General features: G+C 42.2%; 3 protein-coding genes across 8 annotated transcripts; all 3 read right to left on the bottom strand.

The window, feature by feature from the left end:
* Positions 1–1,146: 1,146 nt before the first annotated feature.
* On the bottom strand, positions 1,147–11,409 carry Lrp4 (LDL receptor related protein 4). Of its 3 annotated transcripts, none has more exons than XM_017181320.3 (14): positions 10,619–11,409; positions 10,153–10,342; positions 8,053–9,371; positions 7,868–7,989; positions 7,616–7,807; positions 6,087–7,552; positions 5,805–6,020; positions 4,347–5,572; positions 3,895–4,286; positions 3,713–3,838; positions 3,531–3,648; positions 2,970–3,474; positions 2,755–2,912; positions 1,147–2,683 (listed from the first exon to the last, which is right to left on the bottom strand). In XM_017181320.3, exons 2-14 carry the CDS (start codon positions 10,205–10,207, stop codon positions 2,543–2,545), a joined length of 6,036 nt encoding a protein of 2,011 aa, XP_017036809.1. In that variant the 5' UTR covers positions 10,208–10,342; positions 10,619–11,409; the 3' UTR covers positions 1,147–2,542. The 3 variants fall into 3 exon arrangements, with proteins under 3 accessions (XP_017036809.1, XP_017036824.1, XP_017036815.1); XM_017181335.3 differs by having other exon boundaries at positions 1,147–2,680; XM_017181326.3 differs by having other exon boundaries at positions 10,153–10,339.
* Positions 11,410–12,206: 797 nt separating this feature from the next.
* On the bottom strand, positions 12,207–18,258 carry LOC108084198 (ATP-binding cassette sub-family A member 17). The gene is made up of 11 exons (XM_070288285.1): positions 17,958–18,258; positions 17,308–17,887; positions 17,009–17,152; positions 15,584–16,948; positions 14,728–15,521; positions 14,251–14,585; positions 13,857–14,189; positions 13,585–13,738; positions 13,331–13,528; positions 12,481–13,263; positions 12,207–12,420 (listed from the first exon to the last, which is right to left on the bottom strand). Exons 1-11 carry the CDS (start codon positions 18,203–18,205, stop codon positions 12,249–12,251), a joined length of 5,106 nt encoding a protein of 1,701 aa, XP_070144386.1. The 5' UTR covers positions 18,206–18,258; the 3' UTR covers positions 12,207–12,248.
* Positions 18,259–18,701: 443 nt separating this feature from the next.
* LOC108084798 (leucine-rich repeat flightless-interacting protein 2) lies at positions 18,702–23,792 on the bottom strand. 4 transcript variants are annotated; one of them, XM_017181153.3, is made up of 7 exons: positions 23,681–23,792; positions 22,682–22,829; positions 22,330–22,626; positions 21,903–22,266; positions 21,672–21,833; positions 20,598–20,782; positions 18,702–19,315 (listed from the first exon to the last, which is right to left on the bottom strand). In XM_017181153.3, the coding sequence occupies exons 2-7, from the start codon at positions 22,763–22,765 to the stop codon at positions 19,205–19,207; spliced, it is 1,203 nt and encodes a 400-aa protein (XP_017036642.1). In that variant the 5' UTR covers positions 22,766–22,829; positions 23,681–23,792; the 3' UTR covers positions 18,702–19,204. The 4 variants fall into 4 exon arrangements, with proteins under 4 accessions (XP_017036642.1, XP_070144539.1, XP_070144540.1 ...); XM_070288438.1 differs by having other exon boundaries at positions 23,738–23,753; XM_070288439.1 differs by lacking the exon at positions 23,681–23,792 and adding an exon at positions 23,372–23,389.
* Between the last annotated feature and the right edge of the window lie 139 nt (positions 23,793–23,931).

The following is a 23,931-nucleotide window of genomic DNA, read 5'->3' as shown; positions in this document are numbered from 1 at the left end:
CCTATTTTTTAATTTTTAATATTATTATATATTTTATTCGACAAAGTAACATAATTTTTAAGTTAAAAATTGATATTTAATTTCCAATTTTGATAAAAAATTAGGACAAAATTTAATAAAAGTAAACAAAAACTTATTCTTTAACGAATGCTACATATTTTCGTTTGATATCGGATGATTCTGAGGGTAGTTAGGATATATGTACACCGCAAACCAACTATTTTTGGAGATTCCCTATAACTCCTATACCTCTAAATATTTTTCAATGCAAAATTAAGCGCAAAACTGTTTAAATAATGTGTTATTATATGGTATTTAATTTAATAAGCTAACTTTTGCCGTTTCGCCACAACAATCTTTTGAAAAGTGTCCCGTTTTACATGCTCTTAAACCCAAGCAGCATTTTATAAGGGTTACTTTTTTAAAACTGTAAAATATTTAACAAAAAAATCAGTATGCTGAATATTAATTAAATTAAATTTATTTAATTGTTGGCTAAGTTATAGATTATTAAACTTTGATTGTCCCAAAATTTATCATATAAAATATGCAACATTTTTTTAAATTGTTATATTCTTGCACATTTTCTCTATTTATCTCTCTCTATCTTTCTATCTCTTTATCTATGTATCTCTTCCTCTTTCTCCATCACTCTATCTCTATCTGTCCCTAGCTATTCCTATTCCTTATTTCAATATCTTTATCTCTCTCCCAATATATATATATATATATCTATCTAAATATATTATATATATATATACCTCTCAGTCATTTAAAGATTTAAAGACTGTTAACTGCATATCTATTAGTCTCAGGCAACACCATTATATCCTATATATAGTTACCACAGCAGCGATCGGTAAAAGGGAAACCAGGGGTATCAGAAAAAAAGTCTATGATTTTCTATACTTACTTTATAAGCTTGAAAATAGTTAATATATATTTTTAAATATATATCACGCTTTATGGAATAAAATCAGAAAGAAAACATCTTTTTGACGGCAAAACGTAGCTTGTAGCTTTTTGAGCTGTTTTTTTTATTTGATTTAATTTCTTAATCGTTTTGGTTTTTCTGTTTTTTATTAATATTTTTCTTTTGTTTTTTTGCCACATGAACTGGGTTTGGCCCAATAAAACGAAAATATATTTCGAATAACATTCAAATTTTTAATCAGTATTTACACATTAATATATACTTAAAACTTAGGATATTCAATTTTACCAAATGCCCCTTTATAGCTGCTAACGGTCTGACAGTACATACGTTTCGTTTTACATGAATTCCGAATATTATAATTGATATATTTAAACAAAAAACCAAACGGATGATATCAAGTTGTGTGTATAAAACGGAAAACAATATGCTCATCATATAACCTATGTACAAATATATAGTTTCGATGGCGGATCTGTCGTATATATTCCAGCCTAGTGTCTGTCTTTACACCTGAGAATTAAGATTAAATCAACGAAGCAGACGGACCGCTGCACGGCTTCTTAGGAACATACATATATATATATAACCGTACCATGTACAATAAGAATTTACATACATACATATAAGTTTTACTTTGATTAATAAAATAAGTCATTATCCATTAGTTGTATATTTTTGCCCTTTTTAAAACCCCGAACAAAAGGTTTCGTTCGCTTTAACAATGTCAAGACAGTTGATCGAAATGGTTTCTTGGATTTTTCGATATATGTATGTAGAACAAGTCAAATGCAAATATTTATACAAAAGTAAAATGTTACAATAAAGCCGAGTACCTCAATTTGGGGAGCTGTGTACAGTCAGTCGTAAAATGTTGTCTATTTTGAGAAGTATCTCAGAGTGTAATCAGCGGAGGGTAAAGGTAAAATCTCAATTTTCTCAGTTGTCTCTTTCTCTCTCGTTCTCGTTCTCTCTCTTTCTCATGAGCTTATATCTGTGGATTTTCCCCATCGCTGATTTAAAAAAAAAGACTAAAAAATCGTGTGGAAAAAAATTATTGAAATTAAAAGCCTTTAGCAACACTATTAATCAGTGTTGTGGTATTGATAAAAAAGCAAATAAGCTCCTTTGAGCTCCTTTGGATCAACTGTACTCGGCTGTATCGTTTACTTTCAAAACAAACTTAATGTAAACAACAATCAATGAAATAAAACAAAAACACATGTATTCTTGAATAATATTTTTAAATAAAACAAAAACACATGTATTCTTGAATAATATTTTAAAATACTTTTCGTGATCTGACTTGGGACTTGGTTCCACTTATAAATATATATATATTCAATGGTGCTGAAGGAGTAAATTTTTTTTTAATGGTTTAAAACTCGGGCTTACCATTATTTTGAAATCGATAAAGAAAAAGGTAAAAAAAAAAATGTGAAAGGCTGTGTCAGCTTATATAATCTATTCTTCAGACAGATGTTGATTAAAATAGAGCATTTTCGTTCTCGAAGATTTGCTTTCTTTTGCTTTTTGCGCTTTCTGAAGCAATTTTGTAGTATTATTTACTATTTTTTTTGTTTTGTTTTTGTTTTTTTTTTTTGCCATTTACGTGATAGTCGAGAGCGTTGTCAGTTGGATTGTTTTTGTTGACGGCGACGCCATGGGCGATGGTGTCGGTACAAAAAGGCTGGACGAAGCTGTCTCCGTTGTCAGACTGCGCTCTTCAAAGACCCCCACTCGATCCTGCTAGTTATATGGGTTATAAATGATATAATTTTATAAAAATGTAATAAAAATTCATAAAGAGCCACACTTACATGCGACTTGTCGTGCTTGAATCGCTTCCAAATGTTCGTCTTGGGCTCCATGGGTGTGCCATCGACGTTGTAATTCGGATTGGAGAAGGTCAGGACAGATCGACTGGATCCGCGCGAGTTGCGCTTTGTTTTCTTCCTGCTCGTGTTGAAGGCAAGCACTGCAAAGATGGCCCATGAAAAGATATGGCACACACTATGATGTATTGTTTACTTACTGAAAATCACAAGTATTGTGATGACCACCATGACAATGACCACCCCGAGGGCCACCAGAACGAAGAACTCCCGTTCGTGGTCAGTTTTCCGCGTATGCTCATCCTCGCCATGGCCATGGATTGAGTCGCCCAGCAGCTCTGTCGGTATGGAATCATCGGTGGACTCATCTGAGTATTCCGGTGCCTGATCCTTGTCCAAACGCGAATGCACAAACACCTTGGGCTTGGTGGAGCACGGCGTCTCGTCCTTGGCATCGAGTCGGTCGGGACAGGCGCATATGTAATCGACGGCGCGATATAAACAAAGGTGCGAGCAGCCGCCATTGTCCTGGGCGCAGTGATTCCAGCTTTTTGGCTGCCGCCCCAGCGAAACGGCCCGAATGTCCAAGGCACCACTCAAGGCATCTCGCACCTCGAAGGGATTCCCATAGACGCCGCGGGGCATGCGCTGGGAGCGGTACACCGACTTGTTGTACCAATCCGTCCAGTAAATGTTGTTATCAAACTGGAAGAAGTGTATAAAATGAATGATAACAGGAGAGAGACAGAGCTGGAGCTCACCATAGTCAGGCCAAAGGGATGCGGTGCATAGGGAACAATGGTCTGACGCCGTTTGCCATTAAAATCCACTTGGCCTATGTTGTCCTCCAAGGCGTCGGCCCAAAGCAACCGCCGATTACTAAACACAAAATATATTTAAGATAAAGTCAAGGTTTCTAGAATCCATAGAAACCGATTCTCACTCAAAGTCAATGGTAAGTCCTGTGGGAAATCCTATTCCAGAGGTTACCAGAATCGTTCGATTCGAGCCATCCAAGTAGCTGCGCTCAATCTTTGCCGGCGAACTCCAGTCGGACCAGAATAGGTAGCTAAGCAAAGGAGATGTAAGGATATGAGGGTGTAAAGGATGTAAGGGTATACGCACGCTTTCTTTGGATGCACTATCAATGACCGGGGATCGCCCAGGTCATCCTCAATGATCCTTTTGCGCGAACTTCCATCCAGCCGGGCCACCTCAATCAGCTTGCGATCCGTGTCAGACCAATAAACGTTGTCCGCTATCCAGTCCACGGCAATGCCATTCGGAGTCAGTACATCGGTGCTGGCAATGACCCGACTGTCGGTGAAATTCAACAGATTCACCCGTCGTATGACATCTAGATTGACATCGGCGAAGAACAGGATATTCTCCCGATAGTGATAGTCTAGAACAACGGCGCCATGCACACCGTTGATGGGCAGGACGACGTCCATGTAGTCGCCGGAGTTCAGGGAAATCATACCAATGCCAGAACGCAAGGCAATCAAAAGGTAATCCTGTGAAGATTAGATGGAGGAGCTATAGGAAGGAGCTATAGAAAATAATAACGCTCTTACATCTGGCAAATTCTGGCATTCCGTTGTGCTATTCTGACGCAACCTCAGGCCAATCGGACACTGGCACGTATATCCCGATGGATTGCGCAGGCAGAGATGCGAGCAGCCACCGTTATTGCGACCACACACATTCTCGATTATCGGCTGATCCTGCGAGATGACCTTGATGTCCATCAGTCCGTCAATGTTTGTGATCACATCCCGCTTGGCGGTTATGTTGCGCCTGTCGGTCATGTGCAAGGCCTTCGACTTCCAGTCCGTCCAGTAGATCTTGTCGTCCGACAGGGCCAAGGCGTAGGGATGATGCAGGGACGATATGATTAGCTTTCGCTGGTTGCCCGTATAGTCGCACGAGTCGATGGTCTTGAGGCGCGCATCCACCCAGTAGATGCGCTTGCTCTTCAGGTCCAGCGACAGGCCATTGGGCCAGCCCAGATTGGCCGTGACAATGCGCGACCTCTCGTTCCCGTCCAGATGCGAGCGCTCAATCTTGCGATAGTGTCCCCAGTCCGTCCAGAATAGGAGGCCCGCCTCGTAATCCAGGGCCAGGCCACGCGGTGACTCTAGGTCCTTGTAGGCGATCACATGGCGATTGCTGCCATCCAGGCTGGCCACCTCGATGGTGTGCCGTCCGGCATCGGCCCAGTAAATAGTCCTGCCAATGGAGTCAACGACCAGGCCATCGGGATTCTCCAGGCTGTCGCCGACCACCTTGTGTACGTGCAGGCCATCGGGACTGGAGCTCATTATCACATTCTCAATGGTGTCCGACCAGAAGATAGTGCCCGTATTCCGGTCAACGTCCAAGGCCACGGCATTCGAGATCGGCGGCAGTGGCAGGACCACATCGATGAGGTGATCAAAGTCCAATGATATCTGCCGGATGTCGATTCGATGTGCGAATAGCAGGTACTTTGTTGGCCCCTCGGAACACGTTCGCATGTCGTCCTTCAGCTGCACGCCCACGGCACAGGCGCACGTGTAGCTGGTGGGATTGAGGAGGCACAGGTGCGAGCAGCCGCCATTTGACTTGTCGCAGGCATTGTAGATACGCCTGCGAGTGCGGTGGAACACCCGGATGTCCATCAGGTCGGTGGTGTTTGCAATGATTATGTTGGACTCGCCGCCGGTTAGCTTGTTGGCGCTCATCACCGACTTGGTGTCCCAATCGGTCCAATAGACACGACCCTCGTTCACATCCAAGCCGAAAGGATGTCCAAGACCATCTGTTTTTATTATGATTTAAATTAGAGTTTACTTCAAAATGAATATAGATCTCTAAAACAGGAAACTTTTTATACTAAAACCGGCGTAAGAAATCAGCTTTTTTTTTATTACGGAGATTTTTCTTAAATATTAAACAATAATTTCATGAGTGTAGATGTCTTAAGGGATTACTAAAACTCGGAGAGAAACTAAAAATATATTTAAACACTCACTTAATTCTGTAGTACTTACTCAAAATCACTTGACGATTGCTGCCGTCAAAGTTCATGTTCTCCAAGGTCTTGGTCCCGCCATCCACAAAGTACAGTTTACCCTTTTCATAGTCGATGGCCAGACCATTGGGATATATTAGCTTCTTCGAGGATATGATTGAGCGATCATGACCATCCATATTGGCACGTTCGATCATGGGATCATCGCCCCAGTCCGACCAGAACATAAGACCATCTTTGGCAATAACATTAAATAATTACTTAGTAACTAACCTAATCACAACAAAATCCAATGCCTTACCTATGGGGTTCACCACGATATCCCTCGGCTTGTACAGCTTCTCCCAAATGAGCAGAGTGCGCATCTTGCCGTTGGTAGTGGCCACCTCAATGCGGTTTGTGGAGGGATCCGTCCAGTAGAGCTTGTCTGTTATCCAGTCGAGGGCCAGGCCCACCGGCGACACGAGATTCGAGTGCACCACTCGCTGCTGGTAGCTGCCATTGAGGTGCGCCTTATTGATGGTGCTGCGCTCCACGTCGGTCCAGTAGATAAAGTCCGTGTCGCTGCACCAGTCCAGGGCCACGGCATGCTTCAGGTTGTCCAGCGGGACAATCATATCCACCTCGTCTGGATCGGCCTGGTTATTCTTAAGTTGCCGCAACCGTATGTCCTTGCGACGAGCCACTAGCACCAGCCGGTCTGCCGTGCTCTTGCACGTCTTGCCGTCCTCCTTTAGCGACAGGCCAATGGGACAGCCGCATCTCCGGGAGGTCTTATTGGGCAGGCACAGGTGAGAGCAGCCGCCGCGCAGACCGCGTCGATCCTTCTGACAGCGATCGGGATATTCCGGCTGACGGGCAGGATGGAAGGCATGGATGTCCATCGGAAAGTGAAAGTTCTCATGAACCGCTCGAAATTCCTTGCCCGTCGTCTTGTCGGCCGCCGATACAGTCTTGGTGTTCCAGTCCGTCCAGTACATGGTGTCCTCGAAGATGGTTAGGGCAAAGGGGTGTGGCAAGTGAGTGCTTAAAATCTTGTTTCGTTCGTTGCCATCCAGGTTGGAGCACTCGATGGCATGCTGCTTGGCGTCCGCCCAATAGATCTTGCCGTTCGGATAGTCTATGGCCAGGCCATTGGGCCACGTGACGCCCTTGGAAATGATCACTCGTCGCTGCGTTCCGTCCATATGGGCGCGTTCGATCTTCGGATTGGGTCCCCAGTCACTCCAGAAGGCCAACGCCTCGCCCGGATGGACGACTATGGCCCGCGGCTTGTCCAGGTCACTCGAGGCAATCACTGTCCGAAGATTTCCCTGAAAGTTGGACACTTCCACGCGCCTCGTCCCGGAATCGGTCCAGAAGAGCAAATCGTGTATCCAGTCCACTGCTATGCCACCCGGCGATTCCAATCCCCACTTGATCACATCACGAACGCGCGTCCCATTCATGTAAACCATTTTGATAACATCCGTCGACACATCGGACCAGAACATCAGGCCCCGACGATGGTGAAAGTCCAGAGCAATGGCATTGTGCAGACCCTTGACCACCGCCGTATACCGGTTATTGCTCAGCGTTACGCGTCGTATGTCCCACCGATTGGCCACCAGCAGGGTCATGGCCCCGCCCAGTGCCTTGCATGAGCGCAGATCCGGCCGCAGGATATAGCCTATTTCGCAGGAGCACTTGAAGGAGCCCAGCGTGTTGTGGCACTTCTGGGAGCACACCGGACTGGTCATGTACTGGCACTCGTCGATGTCCGTGCAGCTTAATGTTCCATAAACATTCAGGTCTATATATAGTCTAAATGAATCAATCTTCTGTACTTACTTGACCTTGTTCTTGTTCATCACATAGCCCAGGCGACAGGCACACTCGTCCAGCCCCATGTTGGTCTTGATGCAGAGCTGCTCGCACTGCCTGGGCTCCGAGCACTTCTGCTCCCGTGGACAATCCTTCTCGTCCTCGCCGGCGGGACACTCGTTGTGGCCATCGCAAATGTGCTTCTGGTGAACACAAATCCTACAAAGAACCACCACAGGCTGGGGTAAGTATCGGATAATATGGGTTTATCCTACTCACTTGAGGTGTGTTACGTTTTGTTTTGTTGGGCACAGGAACTGGCCAACGTCGCACTGCAGATGGCACTCGACCTCATCCTCGCCGGACGTACAGTCGGGATACCCGTCACAGAGCCATGTTTTCTGTCAAAACATTTACAAAGCATTAGGAACAGTGTCCCTGGAGTAACCTAGGATAATTATTACCAAAATGCAGCGTCCATTGTTGCAGGTGAACTCATCCGTGCCGCAGGTCAGCGGATGCTCCGAGCTCAGGCTGCCGCAATCGTTCTCATCCTCGCCACCGTCGCAGTCCTGCTCCTTGTCGCACTTCCAGCGCTTCGGTATGCAAGTTCCGTCCGCACACTTGTACTCATTGGACGTGCAGAGCGATGGCTTCTGGGGGCAGTTCTCCTCGTCGCTCCAATCGCCGCAGTCGTTGTCGCCATCGCACCGGAAGCGGTTGAGTATGCACTGGCCGCTGGGGCCGCCGGCGCCTCCCAGACCGCCGCGGCACTTAAACTCACCCTCGGGACAGCTGTTGATCACCGCGGCGCACTTGTGCTCATCGGAGTTGTCGTTGCAATCGGGCTCGCCGTCACAGCGAAAGGCCAAGGAGATGCAGTAGCCATCGTTGCAGGTGAAGTGCTCGTCCGTGCAGCTGGTGCGGTTGCAGTGCGTCTCGTCGGAGAAGTCCTTGCAGTCATTCTCGCCGTCACAGAGCCAGGTGCGGGGAATACAGAATCCGTTAAGGCATTCAAACTGATCCTCCGTGCAGTTGGTGCGGGCGCCGCAGTGCGTCTCGTCCGAATAGTCGCCGCAGTCGTCGTCGCCATCGCACAGCCAGTACTTGCTGATGCAGCGATAGGTGCGCGGGCACATCACATGGAGGCCGGTCGTTTCGCAGTTCTTCTGCAGGTTGGACATCTGGTCGGCGGTCTCCTCCTCCTCCGGCTTGCAGGCACTCTCGTCGGATTCATTTTGATTCTGGCAGTTTGTGTACTTCTCGCCCGGCTGACTGGGATCGTCCTGGACCAGGACAGCTAGATTAACTCGAAACGGCTTCTGCTTGTTATTGGCGCCGCCTATGAACCCATCACGTCCACGGGAATTGAGTCGATCCCCCAGTAGCTCCCCCCTGGCACTACCCACCTCCGTTCGACTCTTCTTTGCGCCAATATTACGAAACTTGGGAGTCTCGTCGCCCGGATTACTGCCTCCGATCTTGGCAGGCACAACACCCGGCTCCATGTGACCATTTTGATCCACTTCCTGGCTGTCCTCGTTGTGGCTTTGAAACGGCGGATAATCGGAGACGGTGATAAATTTCGTTCCAATCTTTTGAAACTTTTCAGCCTTCAATCGGTTGTTTTCCTGAGATTCATTTCCGGCCTCTAAGCCAGCGGCACGCCCATGATCCTGTCTAAACCAGTCCAAGCGTCCAGATGCATTCTCCGGCAAGTGGCCAACATCACTGGCCGCATTACGTTCTACAGAGAATTTGGTTAAGTCGCCAAACCCGACACCTGAGTCAAAAAAAAGCAATTAAATAATCTCATTAGGTTTACATATAAGTTTAAATCTTAGTGAAAGTAAATAAAAAAAAAAAACTGTTTAAAAATAAAGGGAAACGGCACATCCCTTTTGAAATCGATAATTACGATAAATAAATTTAAAAAAAGCCCTGTAAAACTAAATCCTTTTTAAATTCGATAATTATAAATAACAAAATATCGAGGACATTTACATTTTACATTTTACATGATCTCCACTTGATGTAAAATGAATGTGTTATTAGGGTTATCGCAGTGAATTTTCAATAAAATCTTTGCATTTAATATTCTACAATTGCGTTTTATATTATTTTGATTTACAGCTTAAATAATAATTTTAATAATTGTTATAAATTGCTATATATAAACAGTGTATAGTACATGTGTATATATTTCATTCCCAAGTAGTTCAAGTTTGTTTACATTTTTTGTCACGCCCTTAACTGAATACATGGATAAGATACGCTTCCCATAGCGATTTAATTCTATTTCTGCCGTAGTTGGCCTAGACGGACCCAAAAAAGTAGGCAATAGATAACATGTAAATTTTACATCTTACGATCGACGAGTATTTACGAATGAATGTATGAATGTTTGTATTTATGATGTACAATGTATGTATGCATACGTAAAGACAACCAGCTCAAATTGTAACGGAAATAATTGTGAAAACTTCGTTTGTTGCTCATAATCTTAAACTACATACATATGTATATCCTGGCAACATTCATTCAGCAGTGCAATATATACTTACAGAAAAAATACACGAAGCATACCAAGGGCCAAATGGGAAAGGCTGTCAAATACATTGCCACACGCGTACACTCATAGGCACGCAACTGTGTAACGGTGTGTGTGGGAGCTTTTAATATTGAGGCTGAGGCTGAGGCTGAGCTGCTGATGCTGCGGCACTGTTGTTGTTGATGCTACTTTAACGGTGTCTGCTGGAAGGGAAAATGAGAGAGAGAGAGAATGGAATACGGCGTGAGCGCTTGCGTATGACATGGCATATACACTTTACTAGTTTATGCGTAGGTGTCGCACAGCCAAAAATACACACACACACATAAGTATAAATATTTGCAATAATTTATGCTATGTTTTTTACTCAATTCCATTGAATTCATTTGCACAGCATTGCTTATTTTTTAAGGATATCTTTATGCCAAAGTTGCCTGTCTGTATTATCTACTTTACATACATGTCTGTATGTTACTTACATTTATAATCAGTTTATGAAATTTTCGAAAAAATTAGAGCACAGCATCCGCTATCTGACTAGTTAGTTCGATTATCCTTTTCGGCTTGTGGGCGGCTTAAATTGCTGTGTATAAGTTTGCAGGACTAATGTGGACATTGACGACTATGCTCCTGCTCCGGTAAACTTGGGAGGACTCCAAGGACTCGCAGCATTAGGGCGGCGGCGGCAACGGCGGCACTGTTGAGACGCAACGCCTGCTTTTATTCTATTTTTTTCCACTGCACTTCATGCGAGCGTTACTCACATTTTGTTCATGAAACGGTTTCGCGGATTTGCGTGGGATTTCGCGAATACACCACGTCTCTATTTTAAAGCTTGCCTAAGCTTTGGCAATGAAACAGATATGATGATGGAAAACAAGGGACATTGTCAACATGTATTTACATCAATTAAATATTATTCTGGGGAGTTTTGTTGTCTCATTTGTTGTTGTATTTATATGATTCCGTTGGTATCTGTATCTATGTGTCCCTCACGCACACACTCACACCCGAACGAACATATGTAAAGTATATTAAGTCAGGAGCATTTATTTCAAGGGATTCACTCCGAAACATCTATTCCTGGTGAGTTCAAGGAGTATCCGTAACCGTATCGCACAGATTTATTTAATTTTTGTATTATATATGTGGTTAAAACTTGGGCGATATTCTGCGTTATACAGCGTCAACGTCATTCGGCGTACTTGCGAATATAGCGAATGTAAGGTATTCAGATATTACAGCATCGCTCGGTCGGGGAAAGCGAGGACCGTCGACGCGAACGAACGAATGAACGAGCGAAGCGAATGCTGGAGACGGCTCAACTCTCGTTTTCATCGCCCCAAAGTTTTCTCTGGGCCCCCGAAGCTTTCACTGGCTCTCCAGGACACAAGCTTTTTTGGCAGCTCAATGGGAGGGCGGGGTTAAATCAATTGCAAAACAATGACGAAATATCAACAGCTTTTACGCAGTTTACAAGCTAAATAATACGTTCAAAGCTTTGATTAATGCACTTCCGGCTGCTGCTGCATCAGCAATACCTATTTCACCGGAAATGCACCATACACTAAACGAAAAGAAAGCAAAAAAGTATGAAAGTATGAATTCCATTTTAAAAATGTTTTACAAATATAAAGAAAATAATTCAAGTGGTTCAATACAATATCGAGTGGAAAAGTCTGTCCGGTCTTATTGAGATATCGTAAACTTTAAATCTTTGAAGATCAAAAACACGGGAACCAACTTTTTAATACTATATGTTAGTTTATTTGTCTTTCTTACAGATACTATTTAATACATCTTGAAAATTATATATTTTATAATATCTAAATATTTATTTGCGGGGCCAGAAAAAAGGCTATTTACACTAAATTTGGAAAAACCGATTCTAAACTTGAATTTTAGAAAGATTTTCTTTTGCGAAAAATAAAACATTAATTAAATTTAATTAAATTTTGGGTCTCTTGTCTTGATTTTATTTATTAAAACTTATCTTAATTGTGGAAAAATGTTCTTAGTTTGAGGGCGTTAAATATTTGTAAATTCTTCATTTATATTTCTATGTATATATTTATTTAAAACAATTAAACGCATAATAAATGACTTGTTTTACACCTGCTCTGGTGCAATCTGAAGAAATAGGGTTCCGACCGATGGCTGGGCAATGGTGAACGAATAAAAGCTATTCTGGTTTCCATGAAGTGCTTTAAATATTTGCGACACAGAATACGTTTGACGGGGCAGCCAAAACCAGATCCTTGGATAGCTCACTGACTTGGAACTGGATTAAACATATTGGATTTATGTATAATGAAATTTAAACTCAGGGAGAACAACTTACTTAACAATGGCCTTGGGAAAAATGCGCGTTACAAAGCCTTTTATAGCCAGATATATCTGTGTTTCCAGACTCTGACGCGCCAAGTCCTGCTCATCAGTCGGGAGCCCGTTTTCGTCCCACTTCATGGCATTCATGGCTTCAATGTGGGGCAGATGGATTTTGGTCTCGATAACATAGTACGACGAGTAGTAATTGTGGGTCAACTCGTGGCGTTCACCGATGGCGATCAAGGCGCTTTGGCTAATCGCCGCCAGGCGCTGTGCCGGCGTCGAGAAATCAGTGTCGGCACACGTATAGATGATGCAGAGGCCGTGCCTGCAGGCAGCCTGTATGGACTGGAGCACCGTGTGCTGGGTGATAACATCCAGATTGGCAAAGGGATCGTCCAACAGGATCAGCTCGGCATTGGTCATGAGGGCCAGAGCGATGCTTAATCGCTTCAATACACCCTGACTGCAGGTTGAGAGAATATTATGCCGATAGTTGTACAGGTTTAGGATTTTGCATATCGCCTTCGCCTCCTCTTTGAGCTGATTGGTCTTTAGCCAGTGCCGTATACGCAATACCAGACTTAGCACATCCAATATCGTCAGCTCCTGCATTAGGAAAACCTCTTGGGCACTGTAACCGGCCAGATTGCCTATTTGCGACTTGTACCTCTGGTAGGGCATCCTATTCGAGCTGTTCACGTGACCAGTGTTGGCCGCATAAAAGCCCAGAATGGATTTGGTCAAAACTGTTTTACCCGAACCATTGGGTCCATACAAGCTCAAGACTTGGTGCCTAGCAAAGGTAATAATAAACATTCAAGAAATCTGATTTCTCTGATATTTGTTTTGGAAACTCATACCTATCGAGCATGAAATTAATTTTGTTTAGGGCCACAAACTTGCCAAATAGCACACTCAAATGCCCCACATGGATACTTCTTTGCCAGATCAAGGAACGTTCCAGTGTCCGAACCCGCGACTTTTCCCCCAACCAGGTTTTTTGCAAGTCAGTGGGTTGGCCAAAATGTAGGAGCTGCTGATCATTGTAACTGTCGGCACTGCGAGCACAGGTTTAGTTCCTCTCTCCTTAAACTAAATACCACAACTCACTCACTCACTATCCCACAAGTATTTGCCGTGTTCCAAAGTGGTTTTGGGCAACGAAGCTCTCAGGCGAAAATAGATCAAGACCCAGGTAAGGAAGATGAACAGGTAGTTACAGACTACATAGCGATGGTGATAGTACTCCTTTGTTGGATCGTCGATAACTGTACAAGATTTATAATATAATATACAAGAAAGAAAGCTAACTTCGGTACGCCGAAGTTTTTATAAACCCTGCAAGGGTATACATATAATATAGTTTAATATAAAAATCAATCTTACGGCAACAATTTGGCTTCGTCTTGCACTTGTCCACGTGGACACTGGTCTCATAAATTTGAATGTCACGACAGAGCCATTTCAGCTCCGATAAATCAACCAATATCACCATATGATCCATCAAGGAGAAGAGCGGATAAAAGTCCATAAATATGTATATATACCTGGCGGACTCCGTTGGGAACTCCCTTACAAACAGGTAACTGATTATGCCCACTGCGTGCAATGACAAGACCAACAGGTAAGCATTCTGCGTTATCGTCGATCCGAGAGAAATCAGTATGTTAATGCTGAGGACACACAGGGCCACCAACAGTATGACGTGCGCATACATCACTGGCTTACGGAAATCAGGTTATGACGCATTCCCCCCTCAGAGTTTTACGTTACTACTTACGGAACATCCCATTGAACATCACGGCGTCGTAACCCAAAATGAGGATGACCAGCTGAGAGGTGACAAAGGAAAACGCAGCCACGAGCAGCTCATAGAGCATTATGGCACTGGCCAGCACGCTCAGCCGCATTCCGGCAATCAACTCGATGTAGTTGAAGCGACGGTCTCGGCTGAGGTTCATGTACAGTATGGGCATGGTCCAGGTAAAGCAGAAGCTGAAGCTTATCACGCAGAGGGTCAGCAGGGGGACATTGTACATGTTCAGGGGGTGTGGGGTCGAGAGGGGCATCCTCTCCATTTCCACGTTTATTCCGGAATCGGGACCAACGAAGCCACTGCAAAATATATATATGGGTTATAGCTTTTATAGATATACTAGCTGACCCGGCGAACTTTGAACCGCGGAAAATTAAATGTATTTTTTCAATCTTTCTGAGAGATTTTCTTAATAGAGAGATGTTAATGTAAAGTACATACACAGCTAGGGAATCCATCACAAGCGCCAGACTGTGGGGGGCTGCGTGACCCCACCTGTTGTTGTACAGAGCCTCGACCTCGTCCGGTTTGAACTTGGCTGTCGCCAGTATCCTCTTGTCCTCGTATATCTCATAGCTGTGGCGCATCTCTCCCAGATCCGCGACAACTTCCTTGGCTCCTCCCGTTGTTACGTATTTGTCGTAGGCAGCTTTCAGGGGATTATCATCGCCAAAGGGAGATCCTTTTAGTGCAAAAGTCATGCCGCCACTACCACTACCATCAGCAATGGGAAAGACTCTACCTTCTGGCGACTGGAAATTGGACGGATGATGCCTAATGCAAAGGGCCAACCACAGGGTCATGAGCATGGGCAGCAAAATCTTAATAATCAGAAAGTACGCGTTATAAAAATCAATTAACGCGCGATGGCGCAACACAATTTGAAAGTGAGAGACCCCTCTTAAAAATCTCTTCAATGCATCGTATCTGGTCCTAAATTTTAGGTGTTCCGGTTCCGATTCCTGAAGAGCAAAATTGAATGGCTCCGGTGTAAACCACTTGATGAGAATCTGGTCGAGGCTGCATTCCTGAAACCTGAAGCCATCTATTTTCAAGTCAACCATGTTTTTTGGCAGGTCATCTAGCAGGCGAATCAATCCGGGAAAATCGACTTTATTTATAAGGAAAACAGCCAGGTCACCCATTTTGGACTCCACCTCAATGCCAGTGGTTGTATAGTCTTCCAAGAACGTCCATATTTTGTCGAAATCACAGTGGGCTTTGCCATAGATAGTCTATTGGGATGACAATGGGGGTTATGGGTTATGGGGAAGGGGATAACAAAGCTTGGGTTTACCAATCGATAGGCATCATTGAAGTCCTCGCAGAGCTGTCTCTCCGTTCCAAGGAACACCAGATGACCCTTCTCCAGAATGCCAATGCGATCGCCCAGGCCACTCGCCACCTTGGAGCGATTAGAGGTGACAAAAATGGCACGATTTCTCTTCTCTCGCTGGACAAAGCTAAATAACAGCGTGGCCGTTGCCTCGTCCACGCCGTCCAGGGGTTTGTGGAGCAGAACAATCTTGGTTCGTCCCACGAAGGCACATATCGATTGCACAATACGCTTCTGTCCAATGCTGAGATTACCCACTAGAATCCCCTGCAGAGCCTCCATATGCAGCGAGCGTATAATGTTTTCCACCTCCTCCCGGGCCTCGTCCTTCTTGAGGCCGCGCAGCCTGCTGAAGAACAGCAGGTGATCGAACACGGTTAGCTCGAGGAATAGGGCTTTGGAGGCCAGGGAGATTCCGCTACGCCTGTGGGCCTTCATGTTAAAATACAAATTGTTCTTCACGAGGTTAACTCCCGACATGAGGATCTCGCCATGCGTCGGCAGTATCAAGCCACGCAGCATCCGTATTAGTGTTGTCTTTCCCGACGAATTGTGACCCAATAGCACTACAACTTCCCCCGGAAACACATTAAGTGTGAACCTGTGGACCACATAGGTTTTCAAAAATCTCTTGTAGACATCTCGAAATTCAATGGCCGGTCTTCTAATTTGATTTTCAGAATTTCTTTCCGACTTGATGTTGATTTTTTTAGTTCTGTCGGTGGCAAAATTGCTCTTTAGAACCGGTTCAATATCGTCAATTACCACTCTGGTTTCCTTTGGCAACATTGCGTTCGCATTCATTTGCCTTCGCTTCTTGGCCCGCCAATATCTTCGGCACTTTCGCGGAAAGGTCTTCAGGTAACGCCCCAGAAGCTCCCACTCCCAAAACTTAACTATGGCCAGGTGAACTAGGACCATCAGGATATAAAATAGTGCCTGTAGGAAAAAGATCCCAATGAGGCCAGCAAATCCAAATATTATAAAATTGTCATCCGTTATTATTTGATCTGATTTAGGGCCTTGAGAAGGCCTATCGTAAAAGTCCATCATCAGTACTTTGAGTCCCCGACTGAGGGTGACATTGCACATGAGAAACGTGGCTATCAAATACAAAAAATACGGCGCTTCAAACTTGAGCTGTTCGGTGAACAGAAAAGGAAACGGCACAAGGAACCAAATAATGGGTACCAAAACCAAGGCTAATTTTGTACTCCGTATTATGACTGATAAAAATATGATAAAGCTGGCAACAGAGACGCTGTAGGAGGCAAAAAAGGGAAGCGCAAAGATCAATTCCAACGGGGAGCTCCAATTCGAGGTATACTGAAAGAAATGCATTTTGAGGTATTTAAGATAACTACAATCCCGAAAAAGGCAAAATACCATAATCAACACTGCGAGAAAAAACGAACTTATCAGCAGCTGAATGCATGCGTTGAAAAACCAAGCTACCACTTGTAAACATCTACCAGCATTATTCACTTCCAGGACGAAGCACTGACCCAACTCGTGCTCCTCCACAATGAGCTGAAAGGGATTGATTCAAAAATAAAGAATATAGAAAATATAGAACATACAGAAAATATAGAAATTATATAGAATATATATAAGATAGAGTTATTATAGAAAATATATAAAATATGAAGCAATATAATTTTCAGATTTAGAAACTAAATACGCACCTTTACTAGTATAATCACCGGAAACATAAACCCAAGCACCATTACTATAAAGGCTGCAGTGACTGAAGACTCGGAGAACTTTGGCACGATAGCTTCAGCCCGACTCATGGGATACAAACTAGCAGCTGGCGGTTTTGCACCCTTGGAAGCCATCCGTAGATATTCCGTACTTATATGGTACTGGAGCGGCACAAAGCCCTCCCGCAAATAGTCCGTAGAGTCATCGTCATCGATTTCCGAATTCTTCACGAAATAGCGGGGCCCGCTTTGCTTCCATTTCTGACCAATCGCAGTGCCTTCATAGTTGCGCAGCTCGGAGGGCATAATAATGGAAAAGTTTAGCACTTGAGGCAGGCCGTCTTTGGACTCATCCCCTGCCGCATTGTGGAAACAAACGCTGGCTATAAAGTGCTCAAAGGTGGCGTTGGTACGCATAGCATCGCAATTTTCAAATCCAAAAGTCTGATTTTTGGCGAAGCCAAGATTTCCCATGGCAGCATCCATAAGTTTCTGCAAGCCAGCATGCGAGCTGCTGGCATAGGCCACCCTTGATTGCGGAATGAATACGTTTGCCTTAAAGCTATAGTTGAAAATAAATAAATACAGTATAATAATAATAAATCTTTGCAAAACTACTCTCTCTCACTTACTTCGCATTTGCCCTCAACATACGCTCTCGTCGAGCATTAATTTTTTGAATCAACGAAAACCATTTGAAATCAACACTCGTGTCCCTTATGGAGGGATTTGTATCTGGATTAGGATCCCTCAAATACGGAGACACTAAAGGTAACACAGCCGCAAACATAGGCACGAATATAGACATTATGAAAATGACCTTGTGGTGGCTTTGCTTTTTAAAATTCTTCCAAATCAACGTTAAAAATATAGTTAGCATTTTAATTAAATTTTGTTAAAAACACATATAGAAATAGAGACACTTTTGATATTCTCGACAGCTTAGGCAAATCGAACCTTGCTTTTTTGAAAAAATATAATAGTAAATTATCTCTTATAATCTGTACAATCCCAATCTCTGTCTGAGGCCTTTACCCAGCAGACTAAGAAGCGGACGTAGATCCGAAAAATGCCGCTAAAAATATTAAATACGGACAAAGAATCGGACGTTTTGCATTAGTTTCGCTTACTGCTGCGGACAGGCAAACGGACGAATCGCGAATTCTCAGGATTATGCGTAGAAATGATGTCGTAAGCAGGTCAGCAATTGAAATTTTATTATTACTATTCGAATTCCGAACATTATAGCATTTTCTGCCACAAAATCAATGAGAGGTTATAGGATTTATTATCCGTTTTGTACACTTAAAGTCCGCCAAACTATCTTTTTTAATATCATAATTGAAGTATTGAATAAAAAAACACTTAATTACCAATTTTCAGGTGTTATTAAATAAAATGTATATATATTTAATTTGAAATATTACAGAACAATGTTATTACATAATATATTTGCGTTTAACCTTATGTTAAATCAAAAGCATGAACTATACCTTGCTCACGTAACAAAATAAAAAAAAAATCGTATAAATGTCATTAACGGTAGTGTGGGCACAAAATCAATATATATATATATATCCGCTAATGAATCAATTTGATATTATTACTAATTTTCGCACTAAATGTATTATAAATAAACACAATTTGATGTTTGCCGTTTGGAGGAGTACACATGCGCATAAGAATAAGGATACGTATCCTTTTAAGTGTATTAAATGTTTAACGTAGGATGTGTGCTGGCTTCCGGGACTATTATCTTCTATGTCTTATCGCATTCAGACTTTGTTAATGCCGTGCTGCTTCTCTTGGTGCCATCATCGGATGATGCCGCTACGTCGTTGTGGTTGGAGGCAATAATGCAGTAGTTTCCCATTTTAGGTCATAAGTCTTTTAGAATGGCGCTCTTGGCGTTTTTTAATTTATCCAAACGCTTTAGCAAATGGTTATTGGCCGTCTCCGCCTCCTCCAATCTCTCCAGTATTTCCCGATGCTATAAGGAAGGGATACAAATAGGGTATATTGTAATGGAATCATAGGGCTTGTAGCTCTCGCTCTCTGCAAATCAGAAGAGCGGGCTTACACTGTACTGTTAGCTTAAGATTGTAGTATACCCAGCATATTTCCCAATTTCCCCGATACTGATGTATGTTATGAAAATGTGCACTTGCATGAAAGAAAGCTTACTTCGGATGGCCGAAGATTGTATACCCTTGCTGTTTGCAATTGTATGAGAGATCGCAGTTGAAGTCAATTACAACTAATCCAATAATGCTTAATATCTATTCAGAAATCTTTTTTGTTTTGGTTTTTTAAGTTCTTTTTAAATTTAATTTTTTGCCAAATGTTTTAAATGTAATTAAAATTGAAATTTATTTTTACTATTATTTTTTTGTTTTAATTTTAATTTTTAAATTTATATTTTTATATATATTTTTTAATTTTAAAAATTCATAACGAAGCCAAAGATGCATTACCCTTTCATTTAAGTTTTTTTTTTAATTTCATTGTTTTTTTTTTTAATTTTAACGATTAAAAAAAAAATGGAAACATTTCTTCATGTTTGCAGACAAGGCTAAATCGACTCAGCTGTTGATGCTGATCCAGTATATACATATGTATATGTTTTATAATGCCGGAATAACTCCTTCACTGTGTTACTAGCTTCTGACTGAATATATAATACCCTGCAAGGTATAATTTGTTATGAAAAAGCGGGGGCGCAATAAAGCTGTCTCGACCTTCACCTTTTCCCTTATGTGTTATAAATATTTGTACACCTTTTAGGAGTACAATTTCTATGTATATATAAATTATGTCATCCTAATGTAGGCTGTCCTTTATTCTTTACTTCTTTATTTTCAGTAAGATTCTCTTTGAAATTAAGAAACAAAATGCATAAAAACAAGACCCTCAACATTTCGGTTAGTTGGAAATTTGAATTAATTGATTTATTTGAATCTAACATTGCCGAAATGCTCGCTATATCAGAAAAGCAGCATCATGGCTCTAAATAAATTTGTAAAAAGTTTGCATAATTTTCTTTTTTTTATAAATTTTAGGTCTTGAAATTCCATTATTAGTTTACTTTCTTAGTTTGAGTCTACATAATATCAATAAACGTCAATTGACCATTTCAATTAGTTTATAAAATATTTATTCTTAAAGTTTAGGTGCGATACCGCGCAATCGAAATATAATATTTCGGATTGGCTTTGGTTTTTAGTATTTATAGGTGACAAATAATTAGGTCGTGAAATGTCCTCAACACTTACCTCACGTTGTAGCTTGCGGCGCTCGACTTTTAATTCAGCCTCTGACTTTTCGGCGGCTTCCGCAGTGCTTTTGTATCGAATGACTTGAGTCTCTGAACGTGCTAAACTCGATTGTAAATTGGCGATTTCTTGTTCAGCCTTTTGCAGCTTATATTTATAGTCTGAAATGATTTTGTTTGACTCCCCTGCGGGATGATGCAAGAAGAAAGACAAAGGCTCGTGGTAAAATTTCAATATTATGCTTTTTTTTTTTTTGTAAAGATTTTTCTATCTACAAAATGAATAAATAAATACAAAACAATGCAAAGAAGAAATAAATATTGGAAAGGCAATAAGAAAGTGTTGAAAATGAAAGCTAAGCATAGTTAACAGAATAAAAGCAAGTTTTCCCCATATTCTTTCCTTGATTTTCATCATAAGTCGAGTCGATTTAGCAATTATGCTACAAAATATAAATAAATCTTGGAAAGGCAATAAAAAAGTGTTGAACAATAAAAATATGCATAGTTAACAGAATAAAAGCAAGTTTTCGCCATATTCTTTCCTTGATTTTCATCATAAGTCGAGTCGATTTAGCAATTATCGTATGCTACAAAATATAAATAAATCTTGGAAAGGCAATAAAAAAGTGTTGAACATTAAAAAAAAGCATAGTTAACAGAATAAAAGCAAGTTTTCCCCCTATTCTTTCCATGATTATCATCAACAGTCGAGTCGATCTAGCACCTCAACATATGGAAGACAAAATATATTGATATATGAATATTTTATGTAACAGATGATATATAAATCGATATTTTACGGTGAGGTATATGTGCCATGAATCTGTTTTATATATTGAACCAATATAATCGGAAAACGAAACAAATAAATTATATATAATTAATTTTTTTAATATTTGCAAGACCGAAATTATAGCAAACTTTTGGATATGTTCGAAAGACTCCAGACTATCGATAAATAAAAAAAAGAAATATATAATAAAATATGCCTTGTTTCGCCCCCGCGCAAATTCGTTTTTATAGTTAAAAAAGAATATAAATTAAATAAAATGTGCATTAAAAATGAACCTACTTTGAGCCTCGTAATCATCGTCTTCGCCTAAAGAACCATGTGCAAAGCTGCCAGATCCACCAGCCATTCCTCCACTTTTATATTCATCAAGCTGTTCGTGAAGACTGTGCACCTCGGATAGCAATCTGTTCTTTTCGTCGCTGAACTTTTTGAGTCTAACATCTGGAAATGAATGAAGGCGACATTGGCTGTAAATTCGAGTGAACACAAGGTCTGTGGATAAGCTCTCACCTAAAGAACCCTGAACGGACGCCAAGAGCTTGGCGTTGTCAACACTAACTAGAGCCCGCTTGGCATCGCTGCCATCCTCGTTCTCAACAGCCACAATCAGAAGGCCCTGCTCCGATATCAACAAGTCCCGCTCATTTAACTGGCCTTGCACTAGCTTCAGCTCGAGATTGGCCCGATCCAAGCTCCGTTTGAGGGCATTGCAGTCGCGCATCTTCTCCTTAAATTCGCGCTGCAGTTGGGCAAACGATTCCTGCATTATTTCGCATTTGTCCTTGAGCAGTTTCACTTCGTAAGCCTGGGAAGCACGGTCGTTGTCCAGCTGGGCATTCGTTATCATCGCCTTCCGAAACCGTTCCTCAACGTCCTTTGAGAGAGAGAGAGAGCGAGTTAATTAATATGGAAACATGGAAATGACTGTGGAACCCACTTTAAGCTCATGCTTGAAGTCACGAAAACTTCGGCCGTCATCCTCCAATGAGTCCTCACTGCTACGCCGCGATACCGATGCACGGGCCACATTTACCAGGCCGCCATAGACGAGCCGCGAGGGATGCGTCGAGAGGAGTGTGTCGCCACCGCCTGCACCGACGCCAGTGGTGCTTTGCATATCGAATACACGGTCGGCCGTTAGCTCCAGCTCCTTTTGCTGTCGCTCCAGCTCCCGCATACGGATCTCGCGAGCCTCGGCACGAGCTTGTCGACGCGCTGCAAGCCGGGCCTCCGCCTAGATTCATCAGATTAATAATCATCCTTTTGATGCGAATTTGCAGGATTGTTACCTCTTTCGTTATTTGATCTAGTGCATTGTCCTCCGCATTGACCCGCATGTTGTTCCTTCGGCGACCAGTACTGGCACTTTCCATTGCATCCGAATTCCTGCTCCCTGGGTTTTTGCTCAAGTTATATGTATTCTATCCTCGCCGCACACTGTTGGGAATTGAATTAATTAAATAAAACAAGCAAAAACTCCCTCCAGGTAAAATCAATAGAAATACTCAAGACTTGTGAGCAAGGACTCGCAAATAAAGCAACTGACACTTGCACTGACACTTTTCAACTTATGGGCAAGATAACCAAAGTTTTGTGTGTTGTGCCGGTAGTTTTGGTATGAAACCGGTATCGCGTCGGCCTGTTGAACTATGCGTGTCCCAGCGGAGCGAAACAAGTTATCTATTAGGATTTACCGACTTTACACACATTTGTATATATATATTTACAGATGAGTGTACTACCCTGCAGTAGCACATTTCATCAATAGGCGTTTTCATTAACAATTCATCGATGAAATGAGGATGAAATGTTGATGAATTGCTGATGATGACAGCCTATGACATGCCCATGTTAAACTCATCAATAATTTGTATGGCGATCCATCGATGAATCATCAACAAAACGCTTCTGCCATTGATGAAACGTTGATGAAATGTTGATGAATGGTACTGCAGGGTATATTGCAGAGACATACATACAAGTCATGTACATATTAGGGTATTTAGGTGTGTTCGGAGGCAGGTACTTTTTGGGATTGACAAAAACAAATGCAGTTTACACCGCCCTGCGAATAGGCCCCCTGCAAACACTTCGGTGCACTGCAGAGATTCTAAAACATTAATCACTATAAAACAATTCCATGTCCGGCCTGTAAAGTTTTGCATTTTTTTTTTATACATTGAATACAACTCTGGTCAACAGTTCGGAGCAGCTGGGTTTATCTATTTGTCTTAGGCATATAGCGTTGGGTGAATATGAAGCGAAAGACGCGCAATTGGTGTTCTCACATTAGACGTTTCGGTAAATTATCGCCCAGAACCATACATTTATTAACAACTACACACTCGAAAAATTAATATACGCTCAGGCGATGAACTGACACAATCACATAAGTGTGACCCTAGACTGCAAAATACCAGATCTACCCTGCTTGGTATTTTATCGATTTTCGATATACCGCATGCACACTAACGAAAATATGGGAAAGTAACGAATAAATTAAATTATTGTTTACATGGTCTTAATAATTAATTTATAA

This window comes from Drosophila kikkawai, chromosome X (genome assembly GCF_030179895.1).
Source record: "Drosophila kikkawai strain 14028-0561.14 chromosome X, DkikHiC1v2, whole genome shotgun sequence".
NCBI classification, from domain to species: domain Eukaryota; kingdom Metazoa; phylum Arthropoda; class Insecta; order Diptera; family Drosophilidae; genus Drosophila; species Drosophila kikkawai.
Note: the sequence above shows the minus strand (reverse complement) of the source record. Positions and strands in the feature narration are given on the sequence as shown.